This window comes from Oncorhynchus gorbuscha, linkage group LG16 (genome assembly GCF_021184085.1).
Source record: "Oncorhynchus gorbuscha isolate QuinsamMale2020 ecotype Even-year linkage group LG16, OgorEven_v1.0, whole genome shotgun sequence".
NCBI lineage: Eukaryota > Metazoa > Chordata > Actinopteri > Salmoniformes > Salmonidae > Oncorhynchus > Oncorhynchus gorbuscha.
Genome location: NC_060188.1, coordinates 8050488 through 8077628, shown reverse-complemented (window position 1 = coordinate 8077628; position 27141 = coordinate 8050488). Strand labels below are relative to the sequence as shown.

Here is a 27141-nt window from a genome sequence, read left to right as displayed (position 1 = left end):
GAATATGGTTCCTCCAGGGAGACTTTCACACCCACCTGTATACAACACCCTTTCTGTGCAGGAAGAACAGGCCCACAGCGATCTCTGCAGCATAGAACCTACAATGACAACAACATGATCACTTAGAAACATGGAAAAGCATGAATATATCTGAAAAGTGTGATGATTTTTCAAAACAGTAGATGTTACAGAAAGGTATAATACCAGGTTGATAATACAGTACATCCATTTACAGAGAGCTGACTTTGAGGATATAGATGCTGTGCACTATTGACTTTAAACCTGTCTTATAGGTGAGCTAGGTCTATATGTATGGCTGGGGCTATAGCCAGTGACAACAGACTGTAACTTACACTGCCTGTGGCTCCTTGAACTTGCCCACACGCTGAATGTGGTACATGAGGTCCCCTCCATTAATATACTCCATCACAAAATACAGACGATCCTAGGAGAGATGACAGAGATGGAGAGAGATAGAGATGACAGAGATGGAGAGAGATAGAGATGACAGAGATGGAGCGAGATAGAGATGACAGAGATGGAGAGAGATAGAGATGACAGAGATGGAGAGAGATAGAGATGACAGAGATGGAGAGAGATAGAGATGACAGAGATGGAGAGAGATAGAGATGACAGAGATGGAGAGAGATAGAGATGACAGAGATGGAGAGAGATAGAGATGACAGAGATGGAGAGAGATAGAGATGACAGAGATGGAGAGAGATAGAGATGACAGAGATGGAGCGAGGGAGAGATGACAGAGATGGAGAGAGATAGAGATGACAGAGATGGAGAGAGATAGAGATGACAGAGATGGAGAGAGATAGAGATGACAGAGATGGAGAGAGATAGAGATGACAGAGATGGAGAGAGATAGAGATGACAGAGATGGAGAGAGATAGAGATGACAGAGATGGAGCGAGGGAGAGAGAGAGAGTCATCAACATCAAACAAACCTTCACAAAAGCTGAAAGGCAGGATGTAGTGTTTACAGAACACCTCTGTAGTGACTGACCCACAGCCTCCTATTAATACCTGTACTACCTGACCCACAGCCTCCTATTAATACCTGTACTACCTGACCCACAGCCTCCTATTAATACCTGTACTACCTGACCTACAGCCTCCTATTAATACCTGTACTACCTGACCCACAGCCTCCTATTAATACCCGTACTACCTGACCCACAGCCTCCTATTAATACCTGTACTACCTGACCCACAGCCTCCTATTAATACCTGTACTACCTGACCCACAGCCTCCTATTAATACCTGTACTACCTGACCCACAGCCTCCTATTAATACCTGTGCTACCTGACCCACAGCCTCCTATTAATACCTGTACTACCTGACCCACAGCCTCCTATTAATACCTGTACTACCTGACCCACAGCCTCCTATTAATACCTGTACTACCTGACCCACAGCCTCCTATTAATACCTGTACTACCTGACCCACAGCCTCCTATTAATACCTGTACTACCTGACCTACAGCCTCCAATTAATACCTGTACTACCTGACCCACAGCCTCCTATTAATACCTGTACTACCTGACCCACAGCCTCCTATTAATACCTGTACTACCTGACCCACAGCCTCCTATTAATACCTGTACTACCTGACCCACAGCCTCCTATTAATACCTGTACTACCTGACCCACAGCCTCCTATTAATACCTGTACTACCTGACCCACAGCCTCCTATTAATACCTGTACTACCTGACCCACAGCCTCCTATTAATACCTGTACTACCTGACCTACAGCCTCCAATTAATACCTGTACTACCTGACCCACAGCCTCCTATTAATACCTGTACTACCTGACCCACAGCCTCCTATTAATACCTGTACTACCTGACCCACAGCCTCCTATTAATACCTGTACTACCTGACCCACAGCCTATTAATACCTGTACTACCTGACCTACAGCCTCCTATTAATACCTGTACTACCTGACCCACAGCCTCCTATTAATACCTGTACTACCTGACCCACAGCCTCCTATTAATACCTGTACTACCTGACCCACAGCCTCCTATTAATACCTGTACTACCTGACCCACAGCCTCCTATTAATACCTGTACTACCTGACCCACAGCCTCCTACTAATACCTGTACTACCTGACCCACAGCCTCCTATTAATACATGTACTACCTGACCTACAGCCTCCTATTAATACCTGTACTACCTGACCCACAGACTCCTATTAATACATGTACTACCTGACCCACAGCCTCTTATTAATACCTGTACTACCTGACCCACAGCCTCCTATTAATACCTGTACTACCTGACCCACAGCCTCCTATTAATACCTGTACTACCTGACCCACAGCCTCCTATTAATACCTGTGCTACCTGACCCACAGCCTCCTATTAATACCTGTACTACCTGACCCACAGCCTCCTATTAATACCTGTACTACCTGACCTACAGCCTCCTATTAATACCTGTACTACCTGACCCACAGCCTCCTATTAATACCTGTACTACCTGACCCACAGCCTCCTATTAATACCTGTACTACCTGACCTACAGCCTCCTATTAATACCTGTACTACCTGACCTACAGCCTCCTATTAATACCTGTACTACCTGACCCACAGCCTCCTATTAATACCTGTACTACCTGAACCACAGAAATAGAAAGCTGACAGACGTCAACGGAGGAAACAAAACACAGTAGGTTTGTACCCTCATCAGTAGCCTGCTGATGTACACAACATAGAAGACCAACAGTCCCATAATCCATCCCTGAAGTGTATGAAAGCCCAGCAGGTGTCAGGTGTAACCTTCAGACCTGAGTGTTTTATTGTTTTATGAAAGGCCTTATAAGTCCTCTGTCAGTCAGACAGAGAGGCTGGAGCAGGACTCTCCACAGCGCTGATTGAAGACAAAGGCCTCTCTTCTCTCTCTGCTCCCTCTGCTCTGTAGATTTATATGCTGGGGCTGTTTGGAGAGGTTCAACTCACTCAATTCACTGGCCACTGTGTTGAAGCAGTGTGTGCCGTGTACACGCACAAAGACAATGACACAAAATAAACATACACACATTAAATACACACATTTGTTTTACTATCCTTGTGGGGACCAAACGATTGATTCCCATTCAAAATCCTATTTTCCCTAAACCTTAACCTAACCCGAACCATAACCCTAATCCAAAACCCCAACTTTAACCCTAAACCTTACCCTTAACCGAACCCTAATTCTAACCCTAACCCGAATTCTAACCCTAAACCTAAACCCAACCCCTAAGCCTAAAATAGTAATGTTCCTTGTGGGGACAGGCAAAATGTCTTCACTTGGCAGAACTGTCTTTGTTGTCTTATCCTTGTGAGGACTTCACACACAAGCCCGTGCTCTACAGGAGTGTGTGGAGATGCGTCGTCAAGGGCTCTGTCTGTTTCTTCTCAGTGAGAGGTTCATGAAAGAGTGATGAGAACACACTGAGGAGGCCTCCTCTATTATTCAGCAGCAGGATGACCCCTGAACCCCTTAGTCCCACTGGGAATCCCCTGTGTGTGTGTGTGTGTGTGTGTGTGTGTGTGTGTGTGTGTGTGTGTGTGTGTGTGTGTGTGTGTGTGTGTGTGTGTGTGTGTGTGTGTGTGTGTGTGTGTGTGTGTGTGTGCGCGCGCGCGTGCGTGCGTGCGTGCATGTGTATGTATGTATGCCCATGTGTGCATGTGTGTGTACAGTACCTACCACAGTCTGAAAGCAGGAGTGGAGTGCAGTGAGGAACGGTGGTTTGTCTCTCTGGGCCAGGACTCTCTTCTCCACCATGGTACATTCCACATCATCATCCTGGATCACCACGTCCTTCTTCAGGATTTTGACGGCGTACAGCTCCTCTGTGGACTTCATCTCTGCCAGCATCACCTACACAGGGACACCTGGGGTTAAAGGTGCTTTCTCTCCACGGGATTTACACCACTAGCCCGAACCTTAACCTTAAAGGGACATTACATTCCAAAAATATAAGTTTGTCAGATGTTTTCACACCTCAAAAGTAGTCTACCGAATATGTCAAAAAATTATCCCTGCCATTGGTTCTGCTGGTCCAGCTTGATGCCTCAACCTCTAATGAATTGAACTACTCACATGTTACATTCCCAGCCTCTTCTCTTACCTTGCCAAAGCTGCCCTTCCCCAGCAGAGCCAGAAAGTTGAAGTCACTGAGTCGGACACGGTCCATTCCGGGCATGGTGCGGTCCGAGCTGAACCGTCTGTGGTCCGCTGGTGTAATCACTTTCTTCCCATGGCCCAGCTTGGCTTTCTACGTCACAAAACACACATACGCAGATACGTACATACGCACACACACACACACACACACACACACACACACACACACACACACACACACACACACACACACACACACACACACACACACACACACACACACACACACACACACACACACACACACACACACACACACACACACACACACACACAGATGCACGCACGCACACACACACACACACACACACACACACACACACACACACACACACACACACACACACACACACACACACACACACACACACGCACACACACACACACACACACACACACACACACACACACACACACACACACACACACACACACACACACACACACACACACACACACACACAAACACAAACTTGTTACACCACATTTTATTAACCCCACATATTACAATTCATTCTACATGCTCCACAGACATGACTCAACATCCAACAAACAAAATAACAAAAATGTCATGAGGTGCTTGATGCAGCCTGCCAAGTAAATGATCTGTCCTTAAGGGAGAGAACGTGTCCCAAATGGCACCCATAGGCCTCTAGTCTAAAGTAGTGCACTATAAAGGGAACAGGGGGCTATTTGGGATGCATCCAGATTCTTTATTTCACACAACCAACATGATGAAATCCTACTCTTCTGATTCTGACAGCATCAAATGCAACCCAGTGCTCAGCTGCCTTTCATCCAGTGTCTATTGGTGTGGAACAGAGTTGAGACCAAGCATTAAAGGGGCAATCTGCGATTGCTACATCCATTTTGGGACTTTTAAATTAATGATATATAACTTAGAAATGCCTCATGAGAGTAGTTCAACTGTCATCAGAACCCAAAATATAAAATGTATTTACTAATTGTAAACAAACACTGTATAGATTCAAAATAGTTAAAACTATAATTTTGATCAGATGGATGGTCAGTTCTTGTATCCATAGCTCTGTCAATACATTTCCCTAACCCTATCCCTCAGGTGTTTACCCAAAAAAGCAGAGGGGTGTCCACTTTTGTTTTGTTTAAATAGCAGATTGCCCCTTTAATTGTCTCCTGCCTATAAGACAGAGAGTCAGTCAGAAAGTATAGTCAGGTGCTCTGGGACTTGTGGGAGTTCCATAACAGCTGTTCTGGAGTCAGGTAATATTCCTCAGAGTCACAAGCACTATTCCCACTCATCTGTCTGCTTTATGGTATCTTTAACACTGGGATAGATGCCATGGTAATAGACTGCTACCATGCTCTAGTGGGGCTATGCTTTGACGATAGGCTTACAGCTATTAAGATCTACATATTTTCAAGGCTTCAGAATGGACCCATGATGAAGCTACTTCATAGCTAGTAGGGAGGTGGTAATAACAAGTTCCTATAGAGCTTCAGAACCAAGTAATATCCCAAACAACACAAACTAATTCAGAAAATGAATGCAGAAGCACCAAGACAACATAAAGAATTGACAACCAAAAGTTGGAATAACAGAACAATCCAGATGTTTTGATGTTTCATATCGACTGATTGCAGCATAAACAAATATATTTGTTGCCCTTTGATTGACAGTTATCCAGAGTAGTATTTGGCATTATTGTGAGGCATGGGTGTAGGTCAGTAGGGGTGTCTCTGTGCCCCTTTGTGACAATGATTGGACTGCCATGTCCCCAACACAGAGGGCAATTAGAGCTCACCGGCCACCACTGCAGCTCCAACCGCTGTCTGTTTCTTTCAGATAACAAGAGAAAAAGGAAAATAACACCCAGCAGAGAGACAACTGTTGCCAGGCCAACTACCTGTCTATGATTGCATTTCAGAAAGAACTGAAGCCTTGGACCAGACTCACTATCACGGTCCTGATTCTATTATGATTCTGGTGATGAATGCACACCTGATGAAAAATACAAACACGATTTGACAAAATGAACTGCAATTTTTAAAGGACTGGTTGACTTTGTCTTTTCGAGAACTAGGTCTTTTTAATTTGTTGAAATTTGTCTCTGGACACCAGGGAAAGACTCTTGACACTCTGATGAAGGCCAACCGTTGCCGCTATAGACCAGCTTCTGCCCCCAGCTGTGCCCTGGACACCATATGTGAACTGATCGCCCCCCATCTATCTTCAGAGCTCGTGCCGTTAGGTGACCTAAACTGGGACATGCTTAACACCCCGGCCATGCTACAATCTAAGCTTGATGTACCTCAATCTCACTCAAATTATCAATGAACCCACCAGGTACAACCCCAAATCTGTAAACACAGGCACCCTCATAGATATCATCCGAACCAACCTGCCCTCCAAATACACCTCTGCTGTCTTCAAACAGGATCTCAGCGATCACTGCCTCATTGCTTGCGTCTGTAATGGGCCTGCGGTCAAATGACCTCATCACTGTCAAACACTCCCTTAAACTCCCTTCAGCAAGCAGGCCTTTCTAATCGACCTGGCCCGGGTATCCTGGAAGGATATTGACCTCATTCCGTCAGTAGAAGATGCCTGGTTATTCTTTAAAAGTGCTTTCCTCACAATCTTAAATTAGCATGTCCCATTCAAAAAATGTAGGACCAGGAACAGATATAGCCCGTGGTTCACTCCAGACCTGACTGCCCTTGACCAGCACAAAAACATTATGTGGTGTACTGCATTAGCATCGAATAGCCCCCGCGATATGCAACTTTTCAGGGAAGTTAGGAACCAATATACACAGGCAGTTAGGAAAGCAATGGCTAGCTTTTTCAAACAGAAATTTGCATCCTGTAGCACAAACTCCAAAAAGTTCTGGGACACTGTAAAGTTCATGGAGAATAAGAGCATCTCCTCCCAGCTGCCCACTGCACTGAGACAAGGAAACACTGTCACCACCAATAAATCCACAATAATTGAGAATTTCAATAAGCATTTTTCTACAGCTGGCCTTGCTTTCCACCTGGCCACCCCTACCCTGGTCAACACCCGGACCCCTACAAATCTGCAAAACTAGACAATCTGGACCCTCCCTTCTAAAATTATTAGGCAAAATTGTTACAACCCCTATTTCTAGCCTGTTCAACCTCTCTTTCTCATTGTCTGAGATCCCCAAAGATTGAAAAGCTGCTGCGGTCATCCCCCTCTTCTAGACCCAAACTGCTACAGACATATATCTATCCTACCCTGCCTTCCAAGGACTTCGAAAGCCAAGTTAACAAAGAGAACACCGACCATTTCGAATCCCAACACACCCTCTCCGCTATGCAATCTGGTTTCAGAGCTGGTCATGGGTGCACCTCAGCCACGCTCAGGGTCATAAACGATATCATAACCTCCATCGATAAGAGACAATACTGTACAGCTGTATTCATCGACTTGGCCAAGGCTTTTGACTCTGTCAATCAACAACATTCTTATTGGCAGACTCAACAGCCTTGGTTATTAAAATGACTGCCTCGCCTGGTTCACCAACTACTTCTCAGACTGAGTTCAGTGTGTCAAATCGGAGGTCCTGCCATCTGTTTTGTCAGCAAAGCCCCATATACTCCCCACCACTGCGCCCTGTATGCTCTCGTTGGCTAGCCCTCGCTTCATATTTGTCACCACACCCACTGGCTCCAGGTCATCTATAAGTATTTTCTAGGTAAAGCCCCGCCTTATCACAGCTCACTGGTCACCATAGCAGCACCCACCCGTAGCACGCGCTCCAACAGGTATATTTCACTGGTCACCCCCAAAGCCAATTCCTGCTTTGGCCACCTTTACTTCCAGTTCTCTGCTTAAAGCACCAGCTGTCAGAGCAGCTCACAGATCACTGCACCTGTACATAGCCCATCTGTAAATAGCCCATCAAACTACCTCATTCCCATACTGTTATTTTATTTTTTGCTCCTTCGCACCTCGGTATCTCTACTTGCACATTCATCTTCTGCACATCTATTATTCCAGTGTTTAATTGCTAAATTATAATTAATATAATAATAATAATAATATATGCCATTTAGCAGACGCTTTTATCCAAAGCGACTTACAGTCATGTGTGCATACATTCTACGTATGGGTGGTCCCGGGGATCGAACCCACTACCCTGGCGTTACAAGCACCATGCTCTACCAACTGAGCTACAGAAGGACCATAATTATTTTTGCCTCATTTGCACACACTATATATAGACTTTTTTAAATATTGTGTTATTGACTGTATGTTTGTTTATTCCATGTGTAACTCTGTGCTGTTGTTTGTGTCGCACTGCATTGCTTTATCTTGGCCAGGTCGCAGTTGTAAATGAGAACTTTTTCTCAACTAGCCTACCTGTTTAAATAAAGGTGAAATATAAAATAAAATAAAATAAAAATGGTTCAAAATCATATAATAAGTCGCTGGGGATTTTGTAAGATGCACAGAGCATTCATTTTCAAGTGGCTCTTATGATGGTTGACAGCGTTCTAGATCCAGCTTCTGTAGCAGGATGCAGAGAGAGACTGGGAGGTCCCAGTAGAAGTGGGGAATAAAGGTGGGCTGACTGATGTATGATTGCTCAGAGACAGACGCTAAACCAGTCTATAGACAGGAGAGGCTAATGCAAGCAGAGCATCGGGACCGACCCTTTACTGCACCGACACACCACCAACAACAAGCATGAACTTGTGAACGTCATCATGTTAGACCTACAGGGAGATTATAGGTAGGTGTGTTGACATTAACGTTGACTAAATGGGTTGGTAGTGTTAGGTGGTGTTATTGGTTTCCAATCTAGTGGCTATTGGTATGAAAAAGAGCAGCTAGCTCTAATGGTCAACATCAGAATGGCAGTTAAACACAAGGTGCAATGTTTTCTTTTTTTATGTACGCAAAGCATTAAAAAGGCACTTTTTAAGTAAGTACTCACTACAGTACTTACTTACTATGTTACTACAGTTTTATGTTAGCTGATATTATGACTTAAATTCTTTCCAATGATGGTTATATGTAATGTGTTGGAATCTGAAGTTTAGTTTGTACAACAAAAAAGCTTAACGTAGATCAGAAGTTAGACAATGTGAAACATACAATAGATTTTGTGAGAGTATTTGACCATAGAGTTGAACGCACGCACACACACACGCACGCGCACGCACACACACACACACACACACACACACACACACACACACACACACACACACACACACACACACACACACACACACACACACACACACACACACACACACACACACACACACACACACACACACACACACACACACACACACACACACACACACACAAACCTATACAATTGAATCCAATCCAATGTTGCCACCTTGTGGAGGAGAGAGTGCAAGGCGTGCATGTACAGGACAGTTCATCACGATACACATGCCCACATGCTTAACCACTTATTAGCCTTCTATAGTCTAGGCTTGTGATGGACTAATAGAAGGAGGGCTGCGGACCACACTACTGGCCAATAAGGAGGGGTCATTGTCAGTCTTAGCCAATGAGGAGCAGTGGTGTTGCTCTCCTGGGCAATGACAGTGCATTGCTGAGCCTGAGATGGTGAGGATGAGGACCCCTCCAGAGGTGTGTGTGGTCCACAGATTTACTAACATCAACGCTGTATGTGTGTTTATGCGTGTGTGTTTATGCGTGTGTGTGTGTGTGTGTGTGTGTGTGTGTGTGTGTGTGTGTGTGTGTGTGTGTGTGTGTGTGTGTGTGTGTGTGTGTGTGTGTGTGTGTGTGTGTGTGTGTGTGTGTGTGTGTGTGTGTGTGTGTGTGTGTGTGTGTGTGTGTGTACAATGTGTGTACAATGTGTGTACAATGTGTGACGTAATAGTGAAAATGTGAGAATTTCTCTTGCATAGCAGACCAGGCCTGGAATTGCTCCTAACCACATGACCTGACCTGTACAAACTTGGCATCTTTGTTAGTAAATCACGTTTGAAGAAGCTGAGCGCTACTCAAACCATCAGAGGAGAGGTGTGAGACATCAATGGAAGAAGACAAGAGGAGACTGCAGAGCTGATAGAGAAGGGTGGGAAAAGGAGGGATGGTTAAAGGAGAGGTGGGGGGCAGAAGAGCTACCTTGAGGTAGTGGTTTAATTGGCAGGCCTAGAAGAGACAGGAAAGAGAAGCTACAGTGGTAGTAAGTCCCCACCACCCCTTTAAAGCGCTTCGATATCCATGATTATTAACAGCTTATTTTTAATAAAGGATGGCATTATCAGCACATACAGAGAATGTCAAAACTATCTCTCACAATATGCAACGGATACCATGCTCAAGAGCTACAATATTCTAATGATACTATACACCTGTAGAGGCATCTCTCTCTCTCTCTCTCTCTCTCTCTCTCTCTCTCTCTCTCTCTCTCTCTCTCTCTCTCTCTCTCTCTCTCTCTCTCTCTCTCTCTCTCTCTCTCTCTCTCTCTCTCTCTCTCTCTCTCTCTCTCTCTCTCTCTCTCTCTCTCTCTCTCTCTCTCTCTCTCTCTCTCTCTCTCTCTCTCTCTCTCTCTCTCTCTCTCTCTCTCTCTCTCTCTCTCTCTCTCTCTCTCTCTCTCTCTCTCCTCTCCCTCTCTCTCTCTCTCTCTCTCTCTCTCTCTCTCTCTCTCTCTCTCCCTCCCTCTCCCTCTCCTCTCTCCCTCTCCCTCTCCCTCTCCCTCTCCCTCTCCCCTCTCCCTCTCCCTCTCCCTCTCCCTCTCTCTCTCTCTCTCTCTCTCTGTTCCTGATGATGATGTTTTGGTTTCCCAGGCAACCCACCCAGACTTGTGAAAACCCTGGCCTTGGAGGGATGTGAAGGCTGTTGAATAGAGCGAGATGAGAATTAAAACAACCCAACTACATGTAGGTCTCAGGAGACTTGGTTTCAGGACAGGAGACTACGTGAGGAAAGGAGGTCATATGGTTTTGCCCTGTGGTACTGTGTCAGTAGTTTGTATGGATTAAATAGACAGAGGAAAATAGACAGAAAAAGAGAAATGTGAAAGAGGCTAGTAGTACTCTGAGAGCATTCATTCCAAGTAATATCCAAACACACAGCTAAAGAGGAGAGAGTAATATTTAATCACACAGCTAAAGAGGAGAGAGTAATATTTAATCACACAGCTAAAGAGGAGAGAGTAATATTTAAACACACAGCTAAAGAGGAGAGAGTAATATTCAAACACACAGCTAAAGAGGAGAAAGTAACATTTAATCACACAGCTAAAGAGGAGAGAGTAATATTTAATCACACAGCTAAAGAGGAGAGAGTAATATTTAATCACACAGCTAAAGAGGAGAGAGTAACATTCAATCACACAGCTAAAGAGGAGAGAGTAATATTTAATCACACAGCTAAAGAGGAGAGAGTAATATTAAAACACAGCTAAAGAGGAGAGAGTAATATTTAAACACACAGCTAAAGAGGACAGAGTAATATTTAATCACACAGCTAAAGAGGAGAGAGAGAACAACATCACCATGGTGGCTCAGTATCTCTGAGAACTCTGGAATCAGGAAATTATCAATTTGTTAAGGGAGAGTGTTTAGGTATTTATGTGTGTGTGTGTTTGTGTGTATGTGTGTTTGTGTGTTTGTGGGAGCTTGGTGGGAGGCAAGATTGTTATTCAACAATGTGACAGTAACCAATTATTATTCCATCCAGAGATCTAATAAAGAAATATGTAATTCCTAGAATTTCACACGCACACACTCTCTTATGTCTTTCCCAGTGAGTGGTCGACGGACTACAAATCCCATGATCCTCTTCTCCTCACCTCAAACTTATGCCTGAGCTCCATGTTGACGTCGTCGATCTCAGGGATGGGAACGTTGTAGTACTCCCCTTCCTCCTGGCACAGCATCTTGTACCTGCCGAGTGGACCACAGCAGCACTGTCAGAATCTGTCAATCAATCAATCAATCAGGTTAACCAATTTAAAAAATGACCTTTGTTGACTTCATGATACTGGACCAGGACCAAAAACAAATGTAAGCATCAGTGATACTCAACAGAGGTTTTGCAGCTGGCAGTGCTCTATATTGATATGTATAATGAGTTTATAGTAAGTCTAGCCTCGATACTGCAATGCCAGCAGAATGGATATCTCTGTTTACAGTTGTCTGCTCTGATGTGTACCCATTCTGGCACATTTCCCCACTGGCAGAACACACACACACACACACACACACACACACACACACACACACACACACACACACACACACACACACACACACACACACACACACACACACACACACACACACACACACACACACACACACACACACACACACACACACACACACACACACACACACACACACACACACACACACACACACACACACACACACACACACACACACACACACACACACACACACACACACCTCATTACTAAGCACCAGGGACCATCTGTATACACTCACAGAGACACCTCTTCAAAATGTCTGCCAAACACACACATCATCATCACCACCGTCTACACTGTAGACTCTACAGTGATGCCTGCCGATGCCAAGCATTAAGCACTAGTGGGCCCAGGTCTTTCCAGGAAGCAATGGTCTCCTTCCCAGTCCTGGATCTTCTCCCCAGCTTCTAGCAAGGCTAAGGACACGCTGAGCACTTAGTTGTGAGTCAGGGTTGAATCAGGTTAACTGATGGAAGTATGCTAACATTAACAGAGAGTGTTTACGTATGCCCATCCAGGCTTGTCACAGCAGCCGGACAAAAATCCCAACGACAACTGGTCTATGCATTAGAGCCCAGAGGGATGCTGTCTGTCTGTCCGAATGAATGAATGAATGGATTTGGCACTGTCCAACAGGCTGTACTTCAATGAGTGTGTTTTGTATTTGAAAACAGTATGGACCTATTTCATATTATAAAATAGTATCAGCCATTGGATCGGACTGGAAAACTTCCAGCTACCTATATAAGTAAAGGATGAATGAACAAGAACACTAGTTGTGTGTGTGTGTGTGTGTGTGTGTGTGTGTGTGTGTGTGTGTGTGTGTGTGTGTGTGTGTGTGTGTGTGTGTGTGTGTGTGTGTGTGTGTGTGTGTGTGTGTGTGTGTGTGTGTGTGTGTGTGTGTGTGTGTGTGTGTGTGTGTGTGTGTGTGTGTGTGTGTGTGTGTGTGTGTATATGTGTGTGTATATGTGTGTGTATGCCTGGGCACTTGTCTGTGTGTGAAGGATCACTAACCAGCCGCAGGCGGGGGACTTGATGAGTTCAGACACACCGAACGACATTGAGCCCATGAAGTCATTCCTGGTGGTACGGTCCCAGTCCCACACCTCTATAGACAGACGACGGTCCTTATCCATTACCTTAAGCTTACTGGGGGGGACACAGAGTGGGAATGTAAACACACAGGCACACATGCTATAAACACACACGGTGCACTCAAAGACACACACCCACACACTCACAAGCTGAAAGACTCATTCCAAGTGGGGTTGAGTGAGGAGCGTATGGTCCTGGTCTTCTGTTTGGTCTCGTTCTTGGGGTCAGGGATGAGCTTGAGCTTCACGTAGGGGTCAGACAGACCATTAGGGTCCATGGGGATCAGGTTCCTGGCTTCCCCCACTGGAGAGAGAGAGAGAGAGAGAGAGAGAGAGAGAGAGAGAGAGAGAGAGAGAGAGAGAGAGAGAGAGAGAGAGAGAGAGAGAGAGAGAAAAGGCAGAAGTTTGTGAGAGAGAGAGAGAGAGTGAGTGAGTGAGTGAGTGAGTGAGTGAGTGAGTGAGTGAGAGAGAGACAGAAAAGGCAGAAGTTTGTGAGAGAGAGAGAGAGAGAGAGAGTGAGTGAGTGAGTGAGTGAGTGAGTGAGTGAGTGAGTGAGTGAGTGAGTGAGTGAGTGAGTGAGAGAGAGAGAGAGAGAGAGAGACAGAAAAGCAGAAGTTTGTGAGAGAGAGAGAGACAGAAAAGGCAGAAGTTCATGTGTGAGAGAGAGAGAGTGAGAGTGAGAGACAGAAAAGGCAGAGGTTCATGTGAGAGAGAGAGAGAGTGAGAGTGAGAGACAGAAAAGGCAGAAGTTTGTGAGAGAGAGAGAGAGAGAGAGAGAGAGAGAGAGAGAGAGAGAGAGAGAGAGAGAGAGAGAGAGAGAGAGAGAGAGAGAGAGAGAGAGAGAGAGAGAGAGAGAGAGAGAGAGAGAGAGAGAGAGAGAGACAGAAAAGGCAGAAGTTCATGTGTGAGACAGAGAGAGTGAGAGTGAGAGACAGAAAAGGCAGAGGTTCATGTGAGAGAGAGAGAGAGAGAGAGAGAGAGACATAAAAGGCAGAGGTTCATGTGAGAGAGAGAGAGAGAGAGAGAGAGAGAGAGAGAGAGAGTGAGAGTGAGAGACAGAAAAGGCAGAGGTTCATGTGAGAGAGAGAGAGTGAGAGTGAGAGACAAAAAAGGCAGAGGTTCATGTGAGAGAGAGAGAGAGAGTGAGAGTGAGAGACAGAGAAGTCAGGTTCATGTGAGAGAGAGACAGAGAGAGAGAGAGTGAGAGTGAGAGACAGAAAAGGCAGAGGTTCATGTGAGAGAAAGAGAGAGAGAGAGAGAGAGAGGGAGTGAGTGAGTGAGTGAGTGAGTGAGAGAGAGACAGAAAAGGCAGAAGTTTGTGAGAGAGAGAGAGAGAGAGAGAGAGTGAGTGAGTGAGTGAGTGAGTGAGTGAGTGAGTGAGTGAGTGAGTGAGTGAGTGAGTGAGTGAGAGAGAGAGAGAGAGAGAGACAGAAAAGCAGAAGAGAGAGAGAGACAGAAAAGGCAGAAGTTCATGTGTGAGAGAGAGAGAGTGAGAGTGAGAGACAGAAAAGGCAGAGGTTCATGTGAGAGAGAGAGAGAGTGAGAGTGAGAGACAGAAAAGGCAGAAGTTTGTGAGAGAGAGAGAGAGAGAGAGAGAGAGAGAGAGAGAGAGAGAGAGAGAGAGAGAGAGAGAGAGAGAGAGAGAGTGAGAGAGAGAGAGAGAGAGAGAGAGAGAGAGAGAGAGAGAGAGAGAGAGAGAGAGAGAGACAGAAAAGGCAGAAGTTCATGTGTGAGAGAGAGAGAGTGAGAGTGAGAGACAGAAAAGGCAGAGGTTCATGTGAGAGAGAGAGAGAGAGAGAGAGAGAGAGAGAGAGAGAGAGACATAAAAGGCAGAGGTTCATGTGAGAGAGAGAGAGAGAGAGAGAGAGAGAGAGAGAGTGAGAGTGAGAGACAGAAAAGGCAGAGGTTCATGTGAGAGAGAGAGAGTGAGAGTGAGAGACAAAAAAGGCAGAGGTTCATGTGAGAGAGAGAGAGAGTGAGAGTGAGAGACAGAGAAGTCAGGTTCATGTGAGAGAGAGACAGAGAGAGAGAGAGTGAGAGTGAGAGACAGAAAAGGCAGAGGTTCATGTGAGAGAAAGAGAGAGAGAGAGAGGGAGTGAGAGTGAGAGACAGAAAAGGCAGAAGTTCATGTGAGAGAGAGAGAGAGAGAGAGAGAGAGAGAGAGAGAGAGAGAGAGAGAGAGAGAGTGCACCTGCTCATTTGAGTGCACATGGTAACAATTATCTTTGACCAGTCACTTGACAAAGAAAATAATTAAAGCAAAGTGTACAACATCATTTACGGAGAGGAAAGGAGAGACGTCTAAGTTGACCATCTCTCAACATGCACAAATGCAGCTGGAAGGTGAGGAAGGTGAAGAAGGTGAGGAAGGTAATCCCACTTTAATGCATCACTTGTATAAAACAGAGTTGATATTAACATTCATGTTTATCACATATTGAATTATGGAGTTAATTAATGTTGTTACTTCTGAGGTGAGCAAGTCACGGGTAGAGACGTAGTTTGAAGTCCTGGGCACATATTCACCATGCCAATCAGGATCAGTTTTTATTTTGAAATCATAATGTAGAAGATTACATGAACCAGGTTGGACGTGGTCCTAGATCCGTACTCTTACCGGTCAGACTCCTTATGAATCCAGGCCGTGTTAACCACTGTAAAATGAAGTGGAACCCCCAAAAAGCAACATTTCATCATCATGTCTTGTTGTATAACCCTGTACTTTCTCAGCTGTCAGTTTGCGTGACAACCAACTCATAGAGACAGTCAGCGCTGGGTCTTCTGGATATAGACCCAACAGGTCAACTTCACCATGGTGACAAGGTCTACAGTTCAGAACTGAAGGGTCCTCTATGGAAACAGCGTGAGAACACCGGGTAATGTTCTCCTGAAGTGTCTCTATTTGAAACACACTGTTGAATGAAATAAACAACCACATACAGAGGGAAACAAAAAGTGTGTTCAAATAAGAACCAGCTATTAGAGATATATATAGTCACCATGGCTCTGGGCAAGCCTCGTAAATACCACACAGCCTCTCTGGGTGTCATGGTAACCTTAAACACCGGCGCCGTCACCACGGTAACCTTTCCATCTCTGAGCCTGGCGACTGCTATATTATGCAAAGATAAGCAGAGACGAGCTGATAAAGGACATAGTACACAGCCGTGTGTGTGTGTGTGTGTGTGTGTGTGTGTGTGTGTGTGTGTGTGTGTGTGTGTGTGTGTGTGTGTGTGTGTGTGTGTGTGTGTGTGTGTGTGTGTGTGTGTGTGTGTGTGTGTGTGTGTGTGTGTGTGTGTGTGTGTGTGTGTGTGTGTGTGTGTGTGTGTGTGTGTGTGTGTGTGTGTGTCATTGCTCCTTGTGTGTGATCCTGTGCCAGAGACAGAAGCTATGGCTGATACATCCTTCAAAGAGAGAGAGACCGAGAGAGAGAGACAGACCGAGAGAGAGAGAAAGAAAGAGAGAGACAGAGAGAGAAAGAGAGAAAGAGAGAGAGAGAGAGACAGAGAGAGAAAGAGAAATGGAGAGAGAGAGAGAGAGAGAGAAAGAGAGAGAGAGACAGAGAGAGAAAGAGAAATGGAGAGAGAGAGAGAGAGAGAGAGAAAGAGAGAGAGAGCGAGAGAGAGAGAGAGAGAGAGAGAGAGAGAGAGAGAGAGAGAGAGAGAGAGAGAGAGAGAGAGAGGGAGAAAGGCAACATGCCAGACAAAACAAAAAACTGTCAACCCATCCAGATGATACAGTACAAAGAGACTACCCAGAGCACAGGGAGAAGATGTGACCGAGAGAAGAGATATCTTCACAAGATGTGACACAGAGAGAATAGATATCTTCACAAGATGTGAGGATATGCCTAAGATACGACCTTATGAACGCCTCTGAAACACACATCTAAAGCTGTGACACTTAAATAGTCCAATCTTCAACTCATGAGCGATGGAGAGTGAACTAAACAAAGAGAAAAGAAATGGATAAATTGCTGTCTTTGAAAAGCGCAGAGAAGGATTGTGTGGAATATTAGGATTCTACTTAACTCGAGGAAAGAGATAATCACAAGTCATTCTCAGACACACTACTCTGCATATTCAAGTGTAATCACTCAGACTTAGACTAAGCTGATGTGAGCAGAGCACAGATTTATAGGGTTCGTACATCTAAATATTCAGGAGTTGAGGTTGGCTGAGGATACATCAGACAGCTGCCTGACGTTAGTGTCGGCATGTCAATTAGCAGAGATCATAGTAAAAGTTCCAGATTATTTGATAAAGGGGAGATATAATATATTAGCAGACATTGTTATTTATGAGCTAAATGCTCTTTAGCTCTACCTGTCACAGAACCCTGTAGTAGAGAGAGAGAAGGAGACAGAGACAGAGACAGAGACATAGAGTCGAGGCATGGATTCTACAAGGTGTCGAAAGTGTTCCACAGGGATGCTGGCCCATGTTGACTCCATTGCTTCCCACAGTTGTGTTAAATTGGCTGGATGTCCTTTGGGTGGTTGACCATTATTGATACACAAGGGAAACTGTTGAGCGTGAAAATCCCAGCAGTGTTGCAGTTCTTGACAGAAACTTGTGCCCTGGGACCTAATACCATCTTTATTTTTTAAATGTAACCTTTATTTAAACTTTATTTAACTAGGCAAGTCAGTTAAGAACATTTATTTACAATGACGGCCGACCGTGGAACAGTGGGTTAACTGCCTTGTCCAGTGGCAGAACAACAGATTTTGACCTTAGCTCAGGGATTCGATCCAGCAATACCCTGTTCAAAGGCACTTAAATCTTGTGTCTCGCCCATTTAGAGGGTGAATGGGCAAGACACAAGACATACACAATCCATGTCTCAATTGTCTCAAGGATTAAAAATCCTTCTTTGACCTGTCTCCTCCCCTTCATCTACACTGATTGAAGTGGATTTAACAAGTGACATCAATAAGGGATCATAGCTTTCACCTGGATTCACCTGGATCGGTCATGTCATGGAAAGAGCAAGTGTCCTTGAAAGCTATGATCCCTTATTGATGTCACATGATTCACCTGGTCAGTCTATGTCATGGAAAGAGCAGGTGTTCTTAATGGTTTGTACACTCAGTGTAAACATCTGGTTCATGGGTAAATGAAGTGACTTGTCTCCTGTTGTGTGTCTATGTGCCCAATAGAGGGAGCCCCAGGTCTCTATTACAGCTCTCTCTAGCTGACAGCCCAAGTCAGAAGTTCACATCTCACTCAATACAGTCCTGTCCATACACTCCAGGAGAACTCATTAAACACACACACACACACACACACACACACACACACACACACACACACACACACACACACACACACACACACACACACACACACACACACACACACACACACACACACACACACACACACACACACACACACACACACACACACACACACACACACACACACACACACACACACACACACACACACACAACATGAGACTCTGTACCACCGCCATGACATCCGTCACTCGGGACTGCCTCTACCAGTACTCATCATTCAGTCCTTCATCCAGGAATAGAAACACAGGAAAGAACATCTCTTCTATTATAGTCCCAGCTTCTTCTTCTCTGAAGTCTCCTTTAGTGCAGATCACAGATATTGCTGTATATAAATGACATGATAGGTCATACAGACAGAGTTACTACACTTCACTACGTCGCTAACTCTCATTACTGTATCTGTAATAGAATCACATTGTAGTTAGAGACGACTGGACATCTAACTAGAGGTGAATAATCACACGGATACTATTGTATAAATATTGTATTAGGGGAGAGAGAATTGTTTTCTTCCTTTTTTGGAAGGCTCAGGATCTTCAGTGTTTATACAGATGAGCACATAATGCCCATAAAAACCTTTGACAGAACTTCCTAATCTTTATATGACTCAGGGCCCGTATTCATAAACCATCTCAGAGCAGGAACGCCACTCATCTTCTTCATTGTGATCTAAAAGGCACATGTTCCCAGATCAGCACTCGTACTCTGAGAGGCTTTGTGAATATGGGCTCTGGTTTGTGCTCAGGTAATGTTTGTTCACATCAACTGGGCATGGTATTTGCCTCACTCAACCCTGTGCCCCTTGCCAGCATAATCCACGATGACCCTGCCCTGGCAGCACAATTACAAAATATACTATTTCTAAAATTAAACGAGATTTGGAGAAATCTGGATGGAAGGCAGCTCAATCCCCATGAAAAGCCTTTGAATTTCAAATGCCATGTTGCATAACAAAGCGGTGTAGTATCAGTAGTGTTTTAGCATCAGTAGTGTTTTAGTATCAGTAGTGTTTTAGCATCAGTAGTGTTGTAGCATCAGTAGTAGTGTAGCATCAGTAGTAGTGTAGTATCAGTAGTAGTGTAGTATCAGTAGTAATGCAGAATCACTAGTAGTGTAGTATCAGTAGTAATGCAGAATCACTAGTAGTGTAGTATCAGTAGTGTTTTAGCATCAGTAGTGTTGTAGCATCAGTAGTGTTTTAGCATCAGTAGTGTTTTAGTATCAGTAGTGTTTTAGCATCAGTAGTGTTGTAGCATCAGTAGTAGTGTAGCATCAGTAGTAGTGTAGTATCAGTAGTAGTGTAGTATCAGTAGTAATGCAGAATCACTAGTAGTGTAGTATCAGTAGTAATGCAGAATCACTAGTAGTGTAGTATCAGTAGTGTTTTAGCATCAGTAGTGTTGTAGCATCAGTAGTGTTTTAGCATCAGTAGTGTTTTAGTATCAGTAGTGTTTTAGCATCAGTAGTGTTGTAGCATCAGTAGTAGTGTAGCATCAGTAGTAGTGTAGTATCAGTAGTAGTGTAGTATCAGTAGTAATGCAGAATCACTAGTAGTGTAGTATCAGTAGTAATGCAGAATCACTAGTAGTGTAGTATCAGTAGTGTTTTAGCATCAGTAGTGTTGTAGCATCAGTAGTGTTTTAGCATCAGTAGTGTTGTAGCATCAGTAGTAGTGTAGTATCAGTAGTAGTGTAGTATCAGTAGTAATGCAGCATCACTAGTAGTCTAGTATCAGTAGTAATGCAGCATCACTAGTAGTGTAGTATCAGTAGTAATGCAGAATCACTAGTAGTGTAGTATCAGTAGTAGTGTAGTATCAGTAGTAATGCAGCATCACTAGTAGTCTAGTATCAGTAGTAATGCAGCATCACTAGTAGTCTAGTATCAGTAGTAATGCAGCATCACTAGTAGTCTAGTATCAGTAGTAATGCAGCATCACTAGTGTTGTAGCATCAGTAGTAGTGTAGTATCAGTAGTAGTGTAGTATCAGTAGTAATGCAGCATCACTAGTAGTCTAGTATCAGTAGTAATGCAGCATCACTAGTAGTGTAGTATCAGTAGTAATGCAGAATCACTAGTAGTGTAGTATCAGTAGTAGTGTAGTATCAGTAGTAGTGTAGTATCAGTAGTAGTGTAGTATCAGTAGTAGTGTAGTATCAGTAGTAATGCAGCATCACTAGTAGTGTAGTATCAGTAGTAGTGTAGTATCAGTAGTAATGCAGAATCACTAGTAGTGTAGTATCAGTAGTAGTGTAGTATCAGTAGTAGTGTAGTATCAGTAGTAGTGTAGTATCAGTAGTAATGCAGCATCACTAGTAGTGTAGTATCAGTAGTAGTGTAGTATCAGTAGTATTGTAGTATCAGTAGTGTTTTAGCATCAGTAGTAGTGTAGCATCAGTAGTAGTGTAGTATCAGTAGTAATGCAGCATCACTAGTATTGTAGTATCAGTAGTAGTGTAGTATCAGTAGTAGTGTAGTATCAGTAGTAGTGTAGTATCAGTAGTAGTGTAGTATCAGTAGTTTTTTAGCATCAGTAGTGTTGTAGCATCAGTAGTAGTGTAGTATCAGTAGTAGTGTAGTATCAGTAGTATTGTAGCATCAGTAGTAGTGTAGTATCAGTAGTAATGCAGCATCAGTAGTAGTGTAGAATAAGTAGTAATGCAGCATCAGTAGTAGTCTAGTATCACTAGTATTGTAGCATCAGTAGTAGTGTAGTATCAGTAGTAGTGTAGTATCAGATGCATGTATCACTAGCCACTTTAACTATGCCACTTTGTTTACTTTGTCTACATACTCATCTCATATGTATATACTGTACTCGATACCATCTACTGTATGCTGCTCTGTACCATCACTCATTCATATATCCTTATGTACATATTCCTTATCCCTTTAGACTGTGTATAAGACAGTAGTTTTGGAATTGTTAGTTAGATTACTTGTTGGTTATGACTGCATTGTCGGAACTAGAAGCACAAGCATTTCGCTACACTCGCATTAACATCTGCTAACCATGTGTATGTGACAAATAAAATTCGATTTGATTTGATTTGATCAGTAGTATTGTAGCATCAGTAGTATTGTAGCATCAGTAGTAGTGTAGTATCAGTAGTAGTGCAGCATCAGTAGTAGTGTAGCATCTGTAGTAGTGTAGTATCAGTAATATTGTAGCATCAGTAGTAGTGTAGTATCAGTAGTAGTGTAGTATCAGTAGTAGTGTAGCATCAGTAGTAGTGTAGTATCACTAGTAGTGTAGTATCAGTAGTAGTGTAGTATCAGTAGTAGTGTAGCATCAGTAGTAGTGTAGCATCAGTAGTAGTGTAGTATCAGTAGTAGTGTAGTATCAGTAGTAGTGTAGTATCAGTAGTATTGTAGCATCAGTAGTAGTGTAGCATCAGTAGTAGTGTAGTATCAGTAGTAGTGTAGTATCAGTAGTAGTGTAGCATCAGTAGTAGTGTAGTATCAGTAGTAATGCAGCATCACTGGTAGTGTAGTATCAGTAGTAATGCAGCATCACTAGTAGTGTAGTATCAGTAGTAGTGTAGTATCAGTAGTAGTGTAGTATCAGTGCATGTCTGGTAATCTGATGAGCTGGGTTGATTCCCACTGTTCAACAGTAGAGTAGTGAGAGAGAATCACACACACTGTACCCGGGCTCCCGAGTGGCGCAGCGGTCTAAGGCACTGCATTTCAGTGCAAGAAGCATCACTGTAGTCCCTGGTTTGAATCCAGACTGCATCACATCCAGCTGTGATTGGGCGGCGCACAATTGGCCCAGGATCGGCCGGGGTCGGCTGTAATTGTAAATAAGAATTTGTTCTTATCTGACTTGCCTAGTTAAATAAATAAAATAGTTTTATGTCTGTTATACTGCTTCTGCCTTCCATTGATTCCCAGGGCTTTGGAGTCTGTTCTTAAACAGTTTATTTGACCTAATATGATAATAAAGGATGACATGGATGAGCTTTATTCAATCAAAACAGGTGTCTGGAAGTAACAAACTATTCTCATTTTGAACGGTGAGAATGTATGTTTACAGTCATTCAGCACATTCACTCAATTCACTTCCACTCCATACAAAGCATTATTTATCCCAGAACAATATCTCTGGGCCAAGCAGTGGTTCTCTCACAGCTCTGGGTGAATATAATGTAGACTTTAGCTCTTCTCTCAAACTGAAGCATGTCAGCTCCTACTAAATGTATCTTCTTATCAACACAAACACACTGACATCACTGTGTTTCTCAGATCAGTGGCTCCATGAACTGTGTGTGTCACTGGCTGGGTCCTTGGATGCCCCTGTGTGTGTGTGTGTGTGTGTGTGTGTGTGTGTGTGTGTGTGTGTGTGTGTGTGTGTGTGTGTGTGTGTGTGTGTGTGTGTGTGTGTGTGTGTGTGTGTGTGTGTGTGTGTGTGTGTGTGTGTGTGTGTGTGTGTGTGTGTGTGTGTGTGTGTGTGTGTGTGTGTTTTCTGACAGGGGCTTAGACAGCATAAATGGACAAGTCTGCATCCATGTGTCTGTGATGGTTAAACTCCAGAGCTAACTGGAGATCCCTATTGGCCCTAGGTTATTGTTTTGGTCTTGGACGGAGAGAGAGGAGCAGGGGAAATAAGGATGAGAGGTGGAGGGGAGGGGAGAAGAGGAGAGTAGGGTGAAGGGGGGTGAGAAGAGCTGGGTACAGGAGGACAGAGATAGAGGGAGGAGGAAATGAGAGAGATAAAAAAAAGTAGAAGGGAAAGTGGGAGGGGAAGGAGGGAGAAATTGTAGGATTATTGCAGGACAGAGGAGAAAATCGTTATTGCAGGACAGAGGAGAAAAGGAGGGGGAGATGAGAGGAGAGATGAGGACAGGTGAAAGGGAGGAGAGGGCAGTGTTATGGAGAGAGAGAGAGAGAGAGAGAGAGAGAGAGAGAGAGAGAGAGAGAGAGAGAGAGAGAGAGAGAGAGAGAGAGAGAGAGAGAGAGAGGCAAAGAGAGAAAGGGAAAGAGAGAGAGGGAAAGAGAGAGAATGTAGGTGGGACAAAAAGAGCGTGGAGAGGCGTATTGTATTGGAGAGAGCCTTGGAGATGTGTTTGTGTTTTCTTGGCTGGACAGATTTAATCAACTTCACATGGCGCTGCACCAGAATGGCCTCCACATGTCTGTGGAAGCCACTGGGAACATACACAATCTGATGCCACAGTTCAGTCCTCAGCTTGGCAGACCTTCTGGCTCAAATACATTGCTTCTCTCTTTTTGTTTTCTTTCTCTCTCTCTCTCTGTCATCCTTTCACTCATTTTTAGTGACATTCTCTCATCCACTCTATCTTCCATTTCTCTCAGTCTCTTTCTGTCTTTTTTCTCTCTTAATCTCTCTGTCTTGTGTTGTCACGCCCTGGCCATAGAGAGCCGGTTATGGCCGGGTATGGTTCTCAATCAGGGACAGCTGTCTATCGTTGTCTCTGATTGGGAATCATACTTAGGCAGCCTGTTTTGCCACCTTAGTTGTGGGTAGTTGTCTGTGTTAGTGGCCTGTATAGCCCTAGTCAGCGTCACGTTCATATTTGTTGTTTTGGTGGCGACATTCTTAATAAAAGAAAATGTACGCTAACCACGCTGCACCTTGGTCCGGTCATTTCCCTGACGACGTTCGTGACAGAACTACCCACCGCAAACGGATCAAGCAGCGTGGTAAGGAGGACTGGACATGGGAGGACATCCTGAACGGGAAAGGATCCTGGACGTGGGAGGACATCCTGAACGGGAAAGGATCCTGGACGTGGGAGGACATCCTGAACGGGAAAGGATCCTGGACGTGGGAGGACATCCTGAACGGGAAAGGATCCTGGACGTGGGAGGAGATCCTGGCGGGAAAGGATCCTGGACGTGGGAGGAGATCCTGGCGGGAAAGGATCCTGGACGTGGGAGGAGATCCTGGCGGGAAAGGATTGCCTGCTGTGGGAGCAGGTGGAAGCAGCGAGGAAGGCGGAGGCAGCAAGTAAAAGGGCCCAGGATTACACAGGGTCACGGCTGGCACGAAAGACCGGGAGGCCACTCCAAACAATGTTTTGGGGGTGCACATGAGGAGATTGGCTGAGTCAGGTTGGAGACCTGAGCCAACTCCTCGTGCTTACCGTAGGGAGCGTGGTACTGGTCAGGCACCGCGTCTCCAGTGCTCGTTCACAGCCCGGTGCGCTACATTCCAGCTCCCCGCATCGGCCGGCTAGAGTGGGCATCCAGCCAGGACGTGTGGTGCTGGCTCAGCGCATCTGGCCGCCAGTGCGTCTCTACAGGCCAGGATATCCTGCGTCGGCTCTGCGCACTGTGTCTCCGGTGCGTCTGCATAGCCCAGTGCGTCCTGTGCCAGCGCCCCACATTTGCCGGGCGACGGTAACCATCCAGGTAACCATCCAGCCAGGACGGCCCAGTGTACCCTGTGCCTGCTCCAAGAACCAGGCCTCCAGTATGTCTCCCCAGCCTGGTGAGTCCTGTGCCTGCTCCCAGAACCAGGCCTCCTGTATGTCTCCCCAGCCTGGTGAGTCCTGTGCCTGCTCTCAGAACCAGGCCACCTGTATGTCTCCCCAGCCTGGTAAGCCCTGTGGCAGCTCCACACATCCAGGCTGTCCATATGTCTCCTCACTCCAGTGATGATCCATGGCACAAAGCCTCCAGTGATGATCCATGGCACGAAGCCTCCAGTGAGGATTCATGACACGAAGCCTCCAGTGGGGGGGGGGGGTACTACTGTCACACCCTGGCCATAGAGAGGCTTTTATTCTCTATTTTGGTTAGGCCAGGGTGTGACTAGGGTGGGCATTCTAGTTTCTTTGTTTCTATGTTTTCTGTTTCTATGTTTTTTGGCCGGTATGGTTCTCAATCAGGGACAGCTGTCTATCGTTGTCTCTGATTGGGAATCATACTTAGGCAGCCTGTTTTGCCACCTTAGTTGTGGGTAGTTGTCTGTGTTAGTGGCCTGTATAGCCCTAGTCAGCTTCTCATTCATTTTTGTTGTTTCTTGTTTTGTGACATACTTAATAAAATAAAAATGTGCGCTCACCACGCTGCACCTTGGTCCGGTCATTTCCCTGACGACGTTCGTGACATGTGTGTTTCTATTGTATCTTTCTCTCTCTCTGGGATTGAGTCAGTAACCCTCAACGCCTTCTTTGAGAGAGCCTGGGGGCCTTGTCAACTGTATCGACATCCCTGTCACTGTTAACTCATTGCCCCTGTGAAATACCTCTTCTCTTAAAGGCATACTTTGGGATTTTGGCAATGAAACCCTTTATTTAGTTTCCCAGAGTCAAATGAACTTGTGGATAACATTTTTATGTCTCTTTATATAGGAGGTTAGAGGTAGTTTCTCGGGCCAATGCTAACTAACGTTAGCACAATGACTGGAAGTCTATGGGTATGTATCCCTTTAAGGTTGTCAATACATCTCACTGATAAAGAGTTACACGCCATGCAAGCAGGAACACACACACCCACCAACAAACATGCACACTTGACATGTGGTAGTAACTAGGTATTTACTTCAACAAGAACCCAAAAAGGAAATGACAGAATATATCAAATTAACAGTGAAACAATGAATCTCATCACTGGCATGTGTCTCACAGTCCCTGATTGTGTTGAAATGGGGAGGGGAGAGGCGAGGAGGGTACTGCCCACCCAGACTGAGAACGGGTATCAGATGGGGCCTCTGCCAACATTCCTCGTTGTCACAGGCCCGAACCGAACCATGTGTTTCCCATGCCAATAAAGCCCCTTAAAATGAAATTGAATTGAGAGAGGGAGAGGGAGATGAGAGAGCGACAGAAATATAAACAGGGAAGAGGCACACACATTCTGCGGACTAGGGTGGTATTAGGGTGCCACTCAAATGTTGTGTGTAGCATGTGACTGACCATGACATGTAGAATGCAGCTCATCACTCAGACTCCTTGAATAGCATGACACTTGTGCCATGCCACTCAACTGTAGCTAGCATACACTGTAAGTGTCATATAAATCATATATAGGTAGCATGAAGCATGTAGCATGTAGCATGTAGTCTGCATCATGTCAGTCAAATGTATCGTAGCTAGCATGTAGCATGTAGTCTGTGTCATGACAGTCAAATGTATCGTAGCTAGCATGTAGCATGTAGTCTGTGACATGACAGTCAAATGTATCGTAGCTAGCATGTAGCATGTAGTCTGTGACATGACAGTCAAATGTAACGTAGCTAGCATGTAGCATGTAGTCTGCATCATGTCAGTCAAATGTATCGTAGCTAGCATGTAGCATGTAGTCTGTGTCATGACAGTCAAATGTATCGTAGCTAGCATGTAGCATGTAGTCTGTGACATG

The 27141-nt window shown here is 44.7% G+C and overlaps 1 protein-coding gene across 1 annotated transcript in view; it reads right to left on the bottom strand.

Annotated features, from left to right (window-relative positions):
• The window catches only part of prkcab (protein kinase C, alpha, b), a 110607-nt gene that overhangs the window by 19469 nt on the left and 63997 nt on the right, over positions 1-27141 (bottom strand). The window contains exons 5-11 of the mRNA XM_046304252.1: positions 13653-13809; positions 13426-13560; positions 11992-12085; positions 4140-4286; positions 3716-3889; positions 354-445; positions 36-98 (exon numbers count right to left, since the gene is read on the bottom strand). Of these exons, the coding sequence (XP_046160208.1) occupies positions 36-98; positions 354-445; positions 3716-3889; positions 4140-4286; positions 11992-12085; positions 13426-13560; positions 13653-13809 (862 nt within the window). The remainder of the gene's footprint in view (positions 1-35; positions 99-353; positions 446-3715; positions 3890-4139; positions 4287-11991; positions 12086-13425; positions 13561-13652; positions 13810-27141) is intronic.